The sequence below is a fragment of the Formica exsecta genome, unplaced genomic scaffold (assembly GCF_003651465.1).
Source record: "Formica exsecta isolate Colony F162 unplaced genomic scaffold, ASM365146v1 scaffold826, whole genome shotgun sequence".
Lineage (NCBI taxonomy): Eukaryota > Metazoa > Arthropoda > Insecta > Hymenoptera > Formicidae > Formica > Formica exsecta.
In genome coordinates this window covers 762,381-778,501 of record NW_021853596.1, presented here as the reverse complement: position 1 = coordinate 778,501, position 16,121 = coordinate 762,381, and the positions used below count along the sequence as shown (strand labels likewise).

At 37.5% G+C, this 16,121-nt stretch overlaps 1 protein-coding gene and 1 long non-coding RNA gene across 3 annotated transcripts in view; one reads left to right on the top strand and one right to left on the bottom strand.

Moving 5' to 3' along the window:
• Positions 1 to 274: 274 nt before the first annotated feature.
• LOC115244610 lies at positions 275 to 5,971 on the bottom strand. Its single transcript, XR_003885403.1, has 4 exons — positions 5,551 to 5,971; positions 3,986 to 4,257; positions 2,350 to 2,443; positions 275 to 527 (listed from the first exon to the last, which is right to left on the bottom strand). It is a non-coding gene; the product is annotated as an uncharacterized LOC115244610 (long non-coding RNA).
• A 1,930-nt stretch (positions 5,972 to 7,901) lies between these two features.
• Positions 7,902 to 16,121, top strand: part of LOC115244609 — a 29,336-nt gene continuing 21,116 nt past the window's right edge. For both annotated transcript variants that reach the window (XM_029822403.1, XM_029822402.1), the window contains exons 1-2: positions 7,902 to 10,376; positions 15,924 to 16,080. In XM_029822403.1, the coding sequence (XP_029678263.1) occupies positions 8,463 to 10,376; positions 15,924 to 16,080 (2,071 nt within the window). In that variant the 5' untranslated portion in view covers positions 7,902 to 8,462. The remainder of the gene's footprint in view (positions 10,377 to 15,923; positions 16,081 to 16,121) is intronic.

Sequence of the window (16,121 nt, the reverse complement as noted above, 5' to 3'; positions counted from 1 at the left end):
TTTTTTTCTTATAAAATTACATATATATATATAAATAAATAAAATATTTAAAAAAATGAAAGATATATTTTTTCAATTAAAAGTGAATATTAAAAAAGGGATCCTAAAATATTATTATTAAAATTGTGAACTTTAATCTTTAATATATATGTATGAATTATATATTTATTATAACTTCCTATTTAATAACATTTTTATTATGACGATTAAAACGTTATATCTGAATAATTTTATAATTATATAATATATAATTGTTGGGTGCACTTACTGTCATATGATCATCAATGACTTTGGTAACAGCAGCTCCGTTCTATCGTCAATCGAGAAGTCAGACTTCCGCGAATATTCCACGTTTCCCTGAATTGCCACCCGGTGAACCTTCGTGGTAACGTCAACGGGGATGTTTCTCCACGCGGTGGCGGCATCTTGTGTCTCGTCTTCGGGAAAGCACAAAGCTCCTCGAAGCGGCCAGACTCGCCCGCGTCGGGCAACAGCGTGCGGCGACCTTGCGATATTTTTGCGCCGATCTAAAAATAATTCGCACATTTTATAATACGTACGACGAGTCCTAACCCAGTCTCGCTGATCGGCGATCGAACGATGTTATCTCGTATTGCGTATCTCGTAGAGAATTGGCGAGCCCTTCCCCATCCCGCCCCCTCCTCCGATCAACCCTCACAAACGGCTCCGATCTTTGTTCGGCGATTTTTCTCGTCAAATTAGCTAATGAATTTTTTATGAATCGGGCGCGGAATAAATTTTTTATGAATCATTTTAACGATGTGCGTTATCTCGTATTGCCTATTTCGTAGAAAATTGGCGAGCCCTTTTCTCTCTCGTCCCCTCCCCCGATCAACCCTCACAAACGGCTTCGATTTTTGTTCGGCGATTTTTCTCGCCAAACATTAATGAATTTTTTATGAATCGCGCGCAGAATAAATTTTTATGAATCATCTTTTGAGATTTTCTCTGAAAAAAAAAAAATTAATTTTCTTTTTCGATATTTTTTAAAATATATAAAAAAATACAGAGATTTCTTTTACTCTTTCAAAGTTTCTTACTTTTATATTTAAAATCTCGTATCGACTATCTCTTTTATCCGGCAGAAATGGGTCATATGGTGAAAATCTTGACGTCGAGATGTGAAACGAGCGACGAGAGATACACACTCGCCGGGTTTCACCCGACGACGGTATACGCGACGCGGCACCAAGTGGTGGCGATCATGTGAGCACCAGAACAGAATTATCGCGAAGAGAGGCCAATCCGATATTTCTGGCGCGATTGTCCGGCGAAAAATAGATTCGTATGGCGGTACGGATTAAAAGACGCCACTGGGACGATTATTCTGGCGCTGTTACGCTACCAATGTCCTTCCGTAATTCTTTGTCTCCCTCTCCCTCTCTCACTCTTCCTATTTTTCGATCCTTCGCATCCCCATTTTTTCGCGTTTTCATCTCGTATCCCCATTAGCGCGATACTGACATTATCTATACCGAGAGATATAGCCATGGAATAAATATGCATAATCGTAGAATCGCTTATTAGTATAAAAATTCTTGCTAAAAATAATAGAGACTAAATTAATTACAACGATAAAAATTTAAAAAGATATTGAAAAAAAGACATTATTAGAATAATAATATTATAATTAAATGCACGCAAATACTATTTAATTCATCGTCATTAATATTGCATTCATTTAATGATTATTCCATTATGCATAACGAATCTTCGAGAGAGCGAAAGTAGGACGAATTTTTCATAGTATTTTCCAGCATACATGCCAATAAATTTCATCAAACATCTTGCATTTTTCCTAATGTTATTAACCGTTTAGTTTAGATAAATTCCATTATTATTATTCTTATACATTCTATGATTAAATCTTGATTAATTATACCCGAGCGGGCGATAACAATACAACTCGTTGTATGTGATTTGCTAGCTCTGGTGATAGCAGCATTTGTGTACATACATGTGAATTATAGCGCTTACGGATTTACGATCAGATTTAAGGTGTTATTCCCCAAATGTTGTATAGCCAATCGTACAATATAGGCATCGCACGCGTTATATCGCACGGCCAGCGCACCTTCAAAGCGTGCAGCAAACAGCAGCCGAGTCTCTTGCCTCGACTTGTATATTTATTCCTCCGCCGTTTACTCTTTTTAACTCTCTCTTTCTTTCTCTCTCTCTCTCTCTCTTTCTCTCTTCGTTACTATAAATATTATCGCACGCTAAGTTTTGCGTATACACACTTTATCAGCGCGCTTTCACGCTAGAAACACGGATCGTTACGTCAAATTTTTCAAACCGACAGCCGTCACAATATTTCATGATAATTACTTAATTGCTTAAGAGATGCCGAAAACGAAGTGGCGATTTGTCATCTTGAAACGACTCGTCAAGCCCGATCGTACTCGCCCTCCTTCCGGCGAAACTGAAATAGAAAATTCAATCGAATATTATTTATTTTCCAACATTAATTATTTCTACCTAATTGCTAATCCCTGTAAAATGCGTCATTGGAAAGGATCAACCCCGATTAAATTTTTCACGATATCCTTGACAAAAATAAATTGCGATTTTTGAAACATCTGTACGATTATTTTATATAATAATAATAAGCTCTATTCTATTTTTTAAATTAAAGCTGCAAAATACATAATGTTGACATAATAAATGTACATAATAAATTATAATGTTGTACATAAAACGGATGCATTTATTGAAGTTTTAATTGATCCAACTGCTATTAAGCAAATATTTAATGTCGTTCGTTTGTAGTTGAAATAAAACTCGTACAATTACATTTTAATACATTTTTACCTACGCTAAATTCGTTGTCGGAGATTACGTATAGATTACGCGATTAGCCGTAGCAATATTTAACTCCGACTGACCCGAGGATTTGATTTTTTTGTCCTGACGTTTTTCTGTGACGTACATTCAACATTACTTGAGGCTCGAAGCTTTTAGGAAATCCGCGCGTTGGAAATGTCTGATATGTTTTATCGACGATTCGTTATTTTGATCGTGACGTCACGTGGTTATTTCTGGTCAATTCAGAAAAAAATATTTGGCCCATTATTTCGTGATTTCATTAACAAATTCTATAATTAAATGGAAAAGTAAAAGATATAAGATGCATTAGTTATCTATGTGTTTATTACGTTTTCGAAAACTAATTTTAAATTAACATTTTGTATAAATATATGATGTGTGTATATAGGATTTTAAACTTATAAATTTTATGTAACTTTCAAGATAGTCTTCTGGATTGCAATTCATTTATTCATCTGATAAAAAAGTATTTACATAAAAAAAACTACGGCTTATTTATCGATAAATAGATATATCTTGTATCCATACATCGAACTTTATCGATTTCTCGAGCTAGTCAAGATTTCGATTTCCGCGTCAGCTATAAACTTGCAGCACATTTCGCGTAACGTTCCGCATTTGTGGGCAATCTCCCGAAATCGAGTTTCAGATACCGGAAAGTAATTCGCCAAGTTGGTCGTTAGATCTTAAGGAACTCGCCCTCTATGTTACCGAAGGATTCCAATATCCTCAATTCCGTAAAGAATATCAGGACAAGTTAGGATATCAGGACAAGTGGTATATTTTATTATCATCGAGCACTCTCTCATATATCAAGTCGTATTTTTAATATATCTTTTTCCAACAAAGTTGAAAAATAACATGTTTCTTTCTGATAAATAACTTGAAGAAACTAGAATCCATAATTTTATTATAAAGAGATTTGCAAAGATATTATATAAAACATTTACACAAACTTTCTTAATAAATTATAGAAAGAAAAATTATTATAACCATAATCAGAGACATATTATAAATTATGTCATTTTTAAATACGCCACGTTGGATCATGTTATACTTTATGATATTAATAATTTCTGACAAAGTATTTTGACATTATTCATGTGCAATATGTCAACGTTGCATAAGCTTTACTTACTTGTCATTTAATATAATAGATGATGGGAAGGATTTCGCGGTTCAACATCATGTTACCGGATGTTGTCCACAATCGCTCGTTTAACAGCTCGTTTATCATTTCCGGCAAACCTGTTTTGCTTTCCGCAATCGATAAAAACGATGGCCATTGTCAGCCAACATATACCATCGTATACCGGTAATGTGCCGCTGATGTAAAGCGGTCGTTTGTGGGTCGTAAAAGTCCTTGAAGAAACAGACTGTAAAGTCCTTGTTAAAGTTCTGGCCTGCAAACTGAATCGACCAACATATGATGAAAAACTTCTCAACGGAAAAAAAAAACTTGGACATCTAGAAAAATGTCCTCTTCTTATATACATACATTTATATTCATATATTGTGTACTATATTTCTAGAACAATAGATACGTTTCGAATCTCTCGGGATTATTTTGAAAAGCATTAATCTAAAACTGAACGAGGGAAAAATGATCAAAATTGTGCGGAAAAGTGAAGGACGGGGTAAAGGAACGACGTATGTCGCTCTATCTTTAGAGTTCGTGTTCGCGCAAACCACTCATCGAGACGCCAAAGTGTCTGCTAGCGGACCTTATCTGAGTCCGAAGGCGTTGAAACTTCTTATCTCGTGTTCGATACATTGCAAAGATACCGCGAAGAGAAGTCAGACTAATTCTACATTCTATAACTTTCTTGTCATGCATTATAAAGAGAGGAGGAAAGTTCTGTGCAAATTTTTCCCGTATGTAATTTATAATATCAATTAAATGGAAGATCGACAAATGTGAAAATAGAATTATTACTATTTTAATTAAAAATACACCGCGAAATATGTGTGAATTTTAAAAAGTTTTTAAAGAAGCTCGTTTGAATCTGCATTATAATTTTACAAAAATAAACTTCTATTTTCTCAGGAGAAGCATAAATATTTTTAAATTCTTAACTTTGCACACATATGTTGTTTTTTTACGTTTCTAAATATATTTATACGATTCTTATGAATTTTTTATACGTCTCTAAAAATATACGTGTTATCGCAAATTAATGAAAAATCAAAAAGATTTTTGTTTTCACATTGTTGACTCACGGATATCAGCAAATACGCGGGTCGCGGAGAGTAAATATTTTTCAAAAATAATGATCTCATTATAGTCGTAGATATCTGTGGAGCTTCTTCGTGTTATTATATAACTACATACAACTCTGGAGATTTGTGCAATCTAAAAAAAAAAGAAATTCGTCTGCTTGCACAAATTCTTTCTGGCCGTTAACTGCAAAAATTCCGCACAAACAACGGTAAACAAACGAAATGCGAAATACATTTTAGAGGAGATAAAAGTAAACAGCGATTTCCCTTCTAAACAAGTATACCTATGGCGCTTTCCTCAAGTCAGTCAGTCAAAAGAAAATGTTATCATATTTTGCGCACGATGACATTTACATTTATAATTTCTTACATCACTTGCAGCTGCGTGGTAGAAGTATATCTATGCGATAAATCAAAATTCGAATTTCCGAACGAGAAGAAATTGAGAGTCCAATGGTCTCCAGCAGGTCTCGATTAACTTACTTTTGATTTACGGTTGTACCATATCGGCACAACACGTGTGGTGTGGTGTGGTCCGACCCGTAGAATGAGCCCCGAAATAGTCGCTGGCGAAAAATATATCCTCCGGGCGATACCCTATCGCGAGCTTTATTGTCCTACGTCATCACGCACAGGGTGTAAAAAAGGATTTCGCCGCGCGTGTGAGATGTTAGGTAATTCCGTACGTTTGTTTCAAGCTGTGATGTAACTTTCTCATTAGGCAAGCTTGATGGGCTTTAGCAGAATGATCCCGCAGATTATAACGTTACTTGCTTCACGCTCGCGTTCGCACACATAAGCAAACGATAACGATTTTGTTTGAAACAAGAACTAATCCATTCGATACGCAATCTTCCGCTATATCGCGATAATCCAATTAATATAAAGTCTGTGTATAAGTGCATTTGATGTATTGCATCATGAGATTTATTAAAGGATTCGAATCGAGACTCGTGCCATCTCAATAATTATATTAATAATTAATTAATACAAAATCGAATTTATCGATCATTAGAATGTTGCTGTTATATATATATATGTTCCAATAACAGCAGAGAACAGATACATGCAGCGTCGATATATAAAAATAAAATTATTTCTTAATAAAAATTTAGAGAACGATCATTATTATTCACAAACTTCAATATGTCACATCTTAGAATGATTAAACGCGAATCACAATTCTATTAAAAAGCAAAACTTTCCTTTGAGATTGATCGATAAATACCGTTTGATCATTGTTTCGAAACTTGTTTAATTCTTTTTTCATATTGTTTCCCTCGTGTGTTGAGTAAATGTAATATCTTACCGTATCTTACGGCACGGGAATCTTTATTTAGTTTTTATTGTCTTGTTACGAATCTTATTTCCCGGCAGTTGCCCCGACCATGTGGTGCTCTGTAATATATAGGAGTTTAATTCTAATCCTACGTTTGTAAATATTAACAAAGTTCGCGTTTAACACGTCTCTCGATTAGTGGGTGGTCTCCGCACACACTAACTATAGAGAATCAAAGACGTCGTTGCCGCGGCAACCAGCAAAAAAGAGATATTGGCTTTTGCTAATCTCCTGAGTTTGCCATTTATGCTTTAGTTAATTTGAGGAAAAAAGAGAGAAATTTGCAATAAAAATCTCATAGAGACCTACAAATAATTTGCATATTAAGAGTTTTTCGATGATTAATAATAACAAAGTAGCAGATTTGTCATTCTCTTTTAGCATTATAGAAAATTTAGAACATCTAATGTCAAAGATTTCAACATGATGTGTAACAGTAGAATCTATTTTTATGTTCTACTTTTGTTACAAAATGTCATGATATTATTGAAGACTTAAAGCCGTTTCTCACAATCGGTACATTATTGCATTATTAGAGCAGTAAAATTAAGATTGCGGCTTTATGGCCGTCCATTATGTTGAATTCTAGAAGAAAATTATAAAAAAAGATATAAGTATCCCTTATCTATGCCCTTGTGCATTATCACCCTTATGTAATGAAACGTTTTATTTTATGAATCACGTTCAAATCTTGAATTTTACATGCATTCCAATAATGTTAATATAAAGTGATTATTGCTGAAAATAATTAGAAGATCGATTATCTCATTTTTAATAAATATTTAATTTGAAAATTTCTGTCAATGTTCAAATTTAAAAAATAATTAGTAAATATGATTATGTAAACGTAATATTTTAACATCTTTAATTTGCTAGTATTTTATGAAATCTACAAAATCACTCGAAGAAACAATCTCCTAATCATCTTTTAACGTAGATTATCACGCATCTAAAATTTTAATTTGAAGTCACCTTCTGACAAGCCAAATTTTTGCAAAAAATTTTCCTTTGCTTCTTTTCCTCGCAAGATTCGTGACAATGATAATTATTTTGCTTTGGCATTCCGCGATTCGAGGCGATATCGTCATTCTCATGCCATGTTGCGAGGAACGATATGTCGTCACGACCTCGTCAAAACTCGCCGACACCGTTTCATCGGGGAACGCCAGAAAACGGTCGCCAGAAAGCGTTGGTATTTGGCAAAGCGTGACGACACCGACGTCGTCGACGCTACACCTCCGGTTAGTCTGCGGCGGACCCAGGTATCCCAGACCGCAGCAACTTCTATACCTCTTCCTCAGTCTGATCCATCGTCGTCGTTGCCGTCATCTCCTTCTCTCTTATATTCGCGGCTTGCTCGCTCGCGTTTCCGCACGCGAGCGGGAAGGAGGAAGTGGAGAGAAGGGGCGAAGACGCTTTTAGACACGGAGCGTCCACGAGCGTCGCGACGCCCTGAGGAGCAGTAGTCGCGTACCTTAGGCAGCTTCCACCTTGCCGGCTCTCGCGCGAGTTCTTGTAACGCGTGCGATCTTGACGTCCGGACGTCGTTTTCGTCGTCGTCGTCGTTGTACTCTGCCGGCATTGTTTTTCGTAAAATCTCCTGGAGAACGAACAAGACACAATGATTCTTGTCCTCCCGAAGAGCCTTCTTAGGCTCTATTTAGAGAAAAGGTCGATTTGTTAAAACTCTTGAGCCAGCCATCTAAAAGTCGACTCTAAAAGTTGCCATTTGGGCGATACGTTGTATAATAGGGAATAAGGCATTGATCCACGGTATTTTCTTCAGCGAGTGGCGAAGTGTCAAAGTGCAGTTGGTGTATTTTTGTTGGTGTACCTTGGTGTTCATTCGAAACATATTCGTTTCACGAATGTATTCTTCAAAAGCGAAGTGATAGGTCATCGCGAGTAAGAAAACAAATACGTCACCTGGTATGGTAGAGTGAATTCCACGCGGTGAAGGACGATCGTCCGCAAGTTGTCTTTGTCGTGCACGACACCGGTCTGACGCAATTTTACGAAGGTGGTTCGCGTGGCAAGGCGAGACAAGGACGCGACGATGGCGGAGCGTCCCGGCGGGGGCAGGAGACGCTCGCGTCGCGACAGTACGGACACCACAAACACGATACGCGATACACCGCCTACGTCCAAGGATCGCAGGACCAAACGTTTCGGCAAGCCCGTCAAGGAGAGATGGCTACTCACCAGGAAGACGTGGCGATACATGGCGGATGCCGGCCGGCGTCTCATCCCGGATGGTACTCACAACCGTCCGGAGGATATACCAAAGATCGAGCAGTACTTTCAGGAGGTTTGCCAAAAGGAGCCGCGGTTCCTACTCTGGAGAAAAGCTTCATATCCGGGCACTCTGGGCTTCCGCGCCCAGCGACGTCGCAGACAAATCAAAGGCGGCAGCTGTCGAACCCAAGCCAGCTCGGCCGATGAGGCCGACGACGTCAGGAGTTCGCCGCAGAGCTTCGTCCCTCACGCGACCACGTCTAGCAAGTTTGATCTTGCCAAGGTGAAAAGAGAGTGGCTGCTGACGTCAGGCAACGGCAGCGAAAGCACACCGTCGAGTCCGGTGATGCGTCGTAAGACGTCTCAGGAGGATGCCGAGGCCAAAGAGCTGGCCGATATGCTACAAAAGTACCTGAACATGCAGGGTGACGCAGCTAATCCGACAAGGGCGGCCGCCAAGTCGCAGGGGACAATGCAACAGATGGAAACGAAAGAGCACTTCGATTATCGTAGTTTGATAGACAAGTTGCAGCAACATCTGAATATGATCGTGGCTCAGGCTAAACGCGATGAAGCTTCTCGCCAGAGTTCTTCCAGCGTGACAAACGTGATTCCCGAGACTATGTTGTCCTATCAAAGCGACTACGTTCATAAATCGTTGATGGAAACATTGAGTCGTTATTATAGTAAATCGTCTTCTCGGGAGCATGTTATTTCCGATATCTTGACGGATCGGAAGCTCCTTGAGAAGCTTTACTTTGACCTGAGGTGCACTCGAGGTTTCAGGGGACCTCGAGCAACCGGTGCGTACACCTCGCCGTCCACTCGATGGTGGGGCCACGAGAGAAGTAGACCATCCACCAATAAGTCCAACGTTTGGTCATCCACGAGGCGAGATGATCACCCAATCTCACCGCCACCTCTGATTGCCGTCCAGGAACCCAGCACCGATCGGTGCTTTCTTAACGATGGCGTGCAAACCGATCCGGTTTCCCGAGACGTCCTCGATGCGTATCTACTAGAAAGAGAAAAGGATGAGTCCTTTTCGCAGAAGGAGACGACGTCGCACAAGTCAAGCGGACGGAGACGCAGCAGCGTCGACAATGACGACGTGTCGCCATCCGTGAGCGATACTATTAAGAGATACTTGCGGATGGCGCGAAAAAAGTCCATGGATGCTGACAAGGCCGATCGATTCAAGCGGGTAAACTACGATCGGAATTTGCGCAACATCAAGGCCAAGGGCGAGATTACCAAGCCCGGCGACGACGACGGAAACAGCAAGGGTTGTCAGACGGAGGACAATTGGGCGACACATTATCGCGAGATGTCCTCCTACGGTCCTGGCGAGATCCCGTCCGAGAATTTATCGGATGCCGACACGACGACGTCACCGCCGGCGAGCAGAAACGCCAGCTCCAGGAGCAGCATCGACGCCGGCCTCGGCTCCGAGGAGACCAACACCCCCGTTAAACATCCTCATCATCATCAATCCTTCCTGTCCCATCTCCTGCACGGTTCCAACGCGCATAAGGATAAGCCGCACTCGGCACCGGGTTCGCCGGCACTTACGTCATCGTCCGCCAATTCCGCAGGTGGCACCGCGATGCAGAAGAGCAAGTCCTCGAGCAGCGTCGTGCATCACGGCAGCCGGCTGGTGGCGAAGAAGATCTGGCGATCTAGGAGCAAGAGCACGTCGAGAGCGTTGCATCAGCCATCCGTGTGGACGCCTCAGGTGAGTCTTTTTCCACTTGTGCAACGCTCGATGAAAGAACTAACAAATAAATTGCGGTATTAAAGAAATTAAAATTAAAAAAAAAAAATTAAAAAAAAAAAAAGAAGTGAAATTTTTACATTTTTCACATTTAAAATTTAAGTAAGATATTCAAAGCTTTCGATAGTAATTTGAGTTGCAATAACTGATTATATTTTGTTAATAAAATTATAAAAATTTTATACTTTAAATCATCTGAAAAAAAATGATCATAAATCAAAATTATTATAAATCAGATAATCTGTATTAATAATAATACATCATCTTCTCTAATTATTTTGAATAATACTTTTGATTTTGCTGATTAGTAGTACATTTGTGAGGAGAATTTCCTCCGCTGTTTGTGATAGGGTGAGACAGCTGAGAGCACAGAAATGAAATGCGTCTTCTGGAAGTTATATTAAATGCATGTCGCGGATTTTCCAACGAGCTATATCTCACGCATTCTTTGGCGTCTCCGCGAAATTAGCAAAAAGCTCAATAAAAAGGAACAGTAGATATCATAAATTTGGCATAGACCCGCATTTTCGTAATGGCAGCTTCTGGCGCTGATCTCCATGTTACGCGAGGCAGGAATATCCTCTGAAAGAGCAGAGAGATTCTGAATTATAAAGGGTGTTTGGCGAAACTGGCAATTGGCGATTGCGCTATTTTTGGACAAAGTTATTCTTGCAAATTAATTCCGGAATAACAAGTTATTTAGAGATATTACAAAACATGTTAAATATTCTTTATAAATATGATAAAAAATATCGTACAAGCACGCATCTCTATTTCTTTTTCTTTGTTTGTTCGCGATACGAGTATCATAATCTTCTGTTTTGTGAAAATAAGTTTTGAAGTAATCCACTTAAATTATTCATGCCATTTATTCATCCAAGAATTTTTAATGTGAAAGAAAATTCTTGATGGAGATATTTATATTCTGTTCCGCGTTTGCTCTTATACTGAGTTTCCAAAGTAGTGTGTCCCCTTTCACCATTCATAATTTAAATGTTCATATATATTTAATTATCATAGATGAAAAGTTATTTGACGGAATTGAGAAAATACTGAATGTTTCGTTGCGGCATGAATTTGATTTCGAATTATATCATTATTTTGTAATTTTTTCAAATAAATTTGAGAATGATTTTTCTGATATGCACTTTCACATTTGTGACAATAATTTTTAAAATATCTAAAATTATATTCTTTTTCTTTTCTAGAGTAAATTTTATGTCAAATTCAATTGAAAAAAAAAAAAAAAATGACGCATTTACATCTTTGAAACTTGTCACGAGAGAGAACTTATTTTTATTCATTTTTCGTTAATATTCTCTGACAGAGAAAAATTTTTTCAAATTGTATATTTGATTTTAATTATTTTCTAATTTCTTCAAAATTAAGGGAGAGACAGTTTGCAAAATACTTTCATTCACAGAATTTTCACCGGTACTCGATAATTGCACTCATTGCTGATCTACTCACGTTTCTCCCTTTCTTCTTTAACACCTCCTTATCCTCGATGTCTAAGCACGCGAAGGATGCGAAAAGGGAAAACGCGAAAGAAGAAAAAGGGGGTCGACCTTGCGGCAGACGTTCTCGTTAAGCGGTAAGCGCGATAACCAATTTAGGGCCTCGGAATTTCGCTGGCGCCGCCAGAAATAGTCAGCCAACGCGGCGGTGTGTATAAACTATACTTAACCCCTCCCCTCCCCTTTCTTCCCTGCCACTACACTACTACTTGGATATATATCGACACACTAAAACCAAAGTCTACTACCACCGCCGTCGTTGTATCCATGCTATTCTCACGTGGTGTTTCTCCGTTATTTCGACGAATAATCCGTCGCGAGATGGTAAAGGAAAAAGAAAACTCTTTTTTTCTCCCGGCATAAAAAATTAATTATATTAGTCAATTTCTGCCTTTCAGTATCGATATATAACTAATTTATAATTAGAGAATTAATTTTTTCCTTAAAAAGAAAATATTTGATTGGACGTAATTAATAATTAAATATTTCCGAATACAATAAAAGAAAAATGATTTACGTTTTATAATAATGTTTGATAATGGACGCATGTTTAAAAAGAAAATAGGACATTATTCCTTGTTGAAAACTGAAATTACATCTGCACCAAAGTTTAATTGAAAATATTCTTGTCCAAGCTTTAAAATTAAATATTTTGATAAAACTACGTCTGGTGTGATGTCAAAATTCTATCAAAATAAAGCTGAAAAATTGAGTTTTATTATTTGTTTGCATGTTGAAACACAATTTCTTTTCTTTTCTTTTCGATCAATTATAACTCGAAAACTATATATGTAAACATGTTTTTCCATTGAATAAATCACTTTCCCCCTGTAAGCAAATAATAATATTACTTACTCGAGATGCGCTTATTAACGTAACATCCTTTTTGTATTATTTGTTTGCATGTTGAAACACAATTTCTTTTCTTTTCTTTTCGATCAATTATAACTCGAAAACTATATATGTAAACATGTTTTTCCATTAAATAAATCACTTTCCCTGTAAGCAAATAATAATATTACTTACTCGAGATGCGCTTATTAACGTAACATCCTGTTTGTTATTTCCTCTAATACGCAATAATTTCATTAATGAAATTAAATTCTTCTTCTTTATGACAAAGTTTGTAATGGATAATCTCCACTGTTTTTCACAATTGAACAAGGAAACAGTGAGAAGGAAGAATAGCTCGATCAAGGGACGATGGACGGAAACTAACTAAATCGACACTTTCCAAAATTAGTTTCCGCATGATCATCCGCATTTGCATGTGATGCGAAGCTCATGTACATACTCTCTTTATCTTGTATAGCATGTTTTGTTAGTGCTTCCCTCGCGTTCCGAGGACGCTTCTATTCCGTCAATCCCCATGCGTCCCTTCCCATGCAAGGCCTTCGTCGCAAGCCTTCAGAATATATAATATATAACAACAAGCAAAGAGCAATAATTTACTCCCGGCGATTAACAAGCGAGTCACGAACTTTTTCAGTCCTTTCCCTTTTTGCATTACCCTGTTAATTTTCATCCTTGCATCAAAGGCCGCAGAAAAATAAGCAAATACTTTGAAATAATAAAAAATAATAATTACAATAATGTGAAGTTACGATAAAATAATGATAATTAAAATTTTAAGGAAAATTTAAATGACGCGAGTGAGATGCTACATAAATCGAGAGTTTTATACATAATGAAAAAAACGTTTTAATTTTCCTCTAATATTTATGTCTAATTAAAATTTTAAGGAAAATTTAAATGACGCGAGTGAGATGCTACATAAATCGAGAGTTTTACATAATGAAAAAAACGTTTTAATTTTCCTCTAATATTTATGTAAAGCAAAAAATCTAAATCATTATTATACGGGGAAATGGTAAAACTCACGTATTTTCATACAAGATAAAAGTTCAATTTGTCCACCTACACGTATCACACACGGCTGTTTCTTAGTGTTTGTATCGCTAATCGCGATAAAGTACGTTGCAGTTATTTCCATTTGATTGTGATGTCAGCGAAACAAAAAGTAGCCAAACATATGGAAGATGCATTTTGATGCCGATAAAACATGTAAGCGCATCATTATCTGTCTCCCATCATTATATCTTGCTCTGTATCATATCATCTTGCTCCGTGTCTCCGTATCATATTTTTATTTGTTACATTGCAACGAGATTATACAATATGTAATGATATCAATTACTTGATGCAATAAACAAACTGCTGACACTATACGCGGATACTATATGTAACTTGTTTCAATTTCGCTACATTTTCTTGTGTACTCGTGTTTATTTAACGATAGATCAATATTTCTTCATTAATTCGTCTTAATTAAATCGCTCGTTACTTCATCTCGTTTTAATGCGTATTTTAAAGTGCAATTTTACAGAGAAATCAATTACGAAAGTATTATGGGGAACAAAATCATCCTTTCTAAAATCACATTTTATCGATATAACATTTTCGATTTAAAACTATGCTTACTCATCGCTTCGATATGCTACAAAAAGGATAGATTCTCAATAAAACAATTAATCATTAAAATGCGCCACTTATTCAAGCTTGTCTCATTGTCACATATTTCTTCTTGAATTGTATTTTCTAATGCATGGGACATGAGATCTTGAAAAGAAGATGCACTGACAAATTTCGTCGGTGAATAACAATGATCATTACTCGTGTCTTTCCTCTGCGGTTCTCTTCGACGTCGTAAAATATTACAAGAGCGTGCAACACATTTGCGGAAAAACGTACGAGAATGTATTTACTTGTAGGTTGAAGAGGCAGGAAGAATGATATCGCACGTTCTCGCTTCCATCATCTTTTGCATAAAAACCTATAACGTTGGGCATACATGCTGTTGCCCCGACACATGCTTTTTGCGTTAAAATTTTTGACAATTTTTTTGATTGCTTTTTTGACTGGACGCGATATAACTTGACGCCTTTCGCACGTGCAGTTGAACGACAGAAGTAGCAGGTTTATTTCTTGCAATTTTTAACGATTGTTGAAACGAGTTTGACAGCAATATATTTTTAGCAATATATCTTTTTCAAAAATTTTAACAAAATATCGTAAAAAATATAAAGATGATTTATAGTAACCCATTAAAAAGAATAACTATGTATGACAACATGATCGATGAATAAAACTATATTATATTCTCTCTTGATTTTTGCCTCAGAATACAAGAGATATTATTAATTGTGATATTATTATTATTATTATCATTATATAATCAAAAACAAATATAATCCACTCGTTAAATTTTCAATGTGTGCAATTTAAGCTCGGTTCGATCTTACTACACGCTCCATTCGCGAATACGAGCAAACATTTGCACAATTACGTCTCTTGCAAGATTAACTTGATCCTCTCTGTACGAGGCGGAAGGAAAGTGTATGAGTTATGGTCTGCCATAGTGTATCTCGTCGCGTTATATCTCGCGTTATTTCCTCGATATTATACTTCGTCCCGTTTACTTGTCGAATGCACGTTACTCGGAACTATCGTTGAATTATCATGAAATTTTTATGGCACGTGTCTGCGAACGTGTAAATATTAATGAATAAAGTTGATGTTATATCCGCCGAAGTTGTCGATCCGCTGTCAAAATCGAAATTGATCAATTCGCGGTAAGGGAAACTCCGGTGCAAATACCGGGAGCTGTGTGATTTATCTCGGCGATGAATCCATAAATTTTAATTCCGCGAATTTACATGATAGGATTAATTTGAATGAATCGTTGCATGATAACGAGGAGCGCGTCGAGATCACGGAATTAAATTTCGCGTTCGGAAATCCCCCGCTCTCTGCGAGATCTCTAATATTCATCGATTCGCATACGCCTCACGGCGTTTCTCGCGTCACGGTTACACGTGCTGAAAATTCGTTCGAGATTGCTGTCAGGCAAGAATTCGCGGCAGTTTTCAAGTTGACGGAAGGATATAATCGAGAGACGCCTACCGTCTACCCGATCTCTTTTCTGTCACAGGGAAAATGCACCTGGGCAGGCACGACGAATCGGCGCGTAACCCTGCAGGATACATCGCTGCGAACGCTGTCCGATATCGAGAAGAAGGTCCTCTGCAACGTGGCCGTAGCGAAGCTCCAAGCTCTCAATCTGGGTGTGCACATCAGGCCGCCGAGTGGTGAGTCGTTTAAAAAAAAAAAAAAAGAAAAAAAGAAAAAA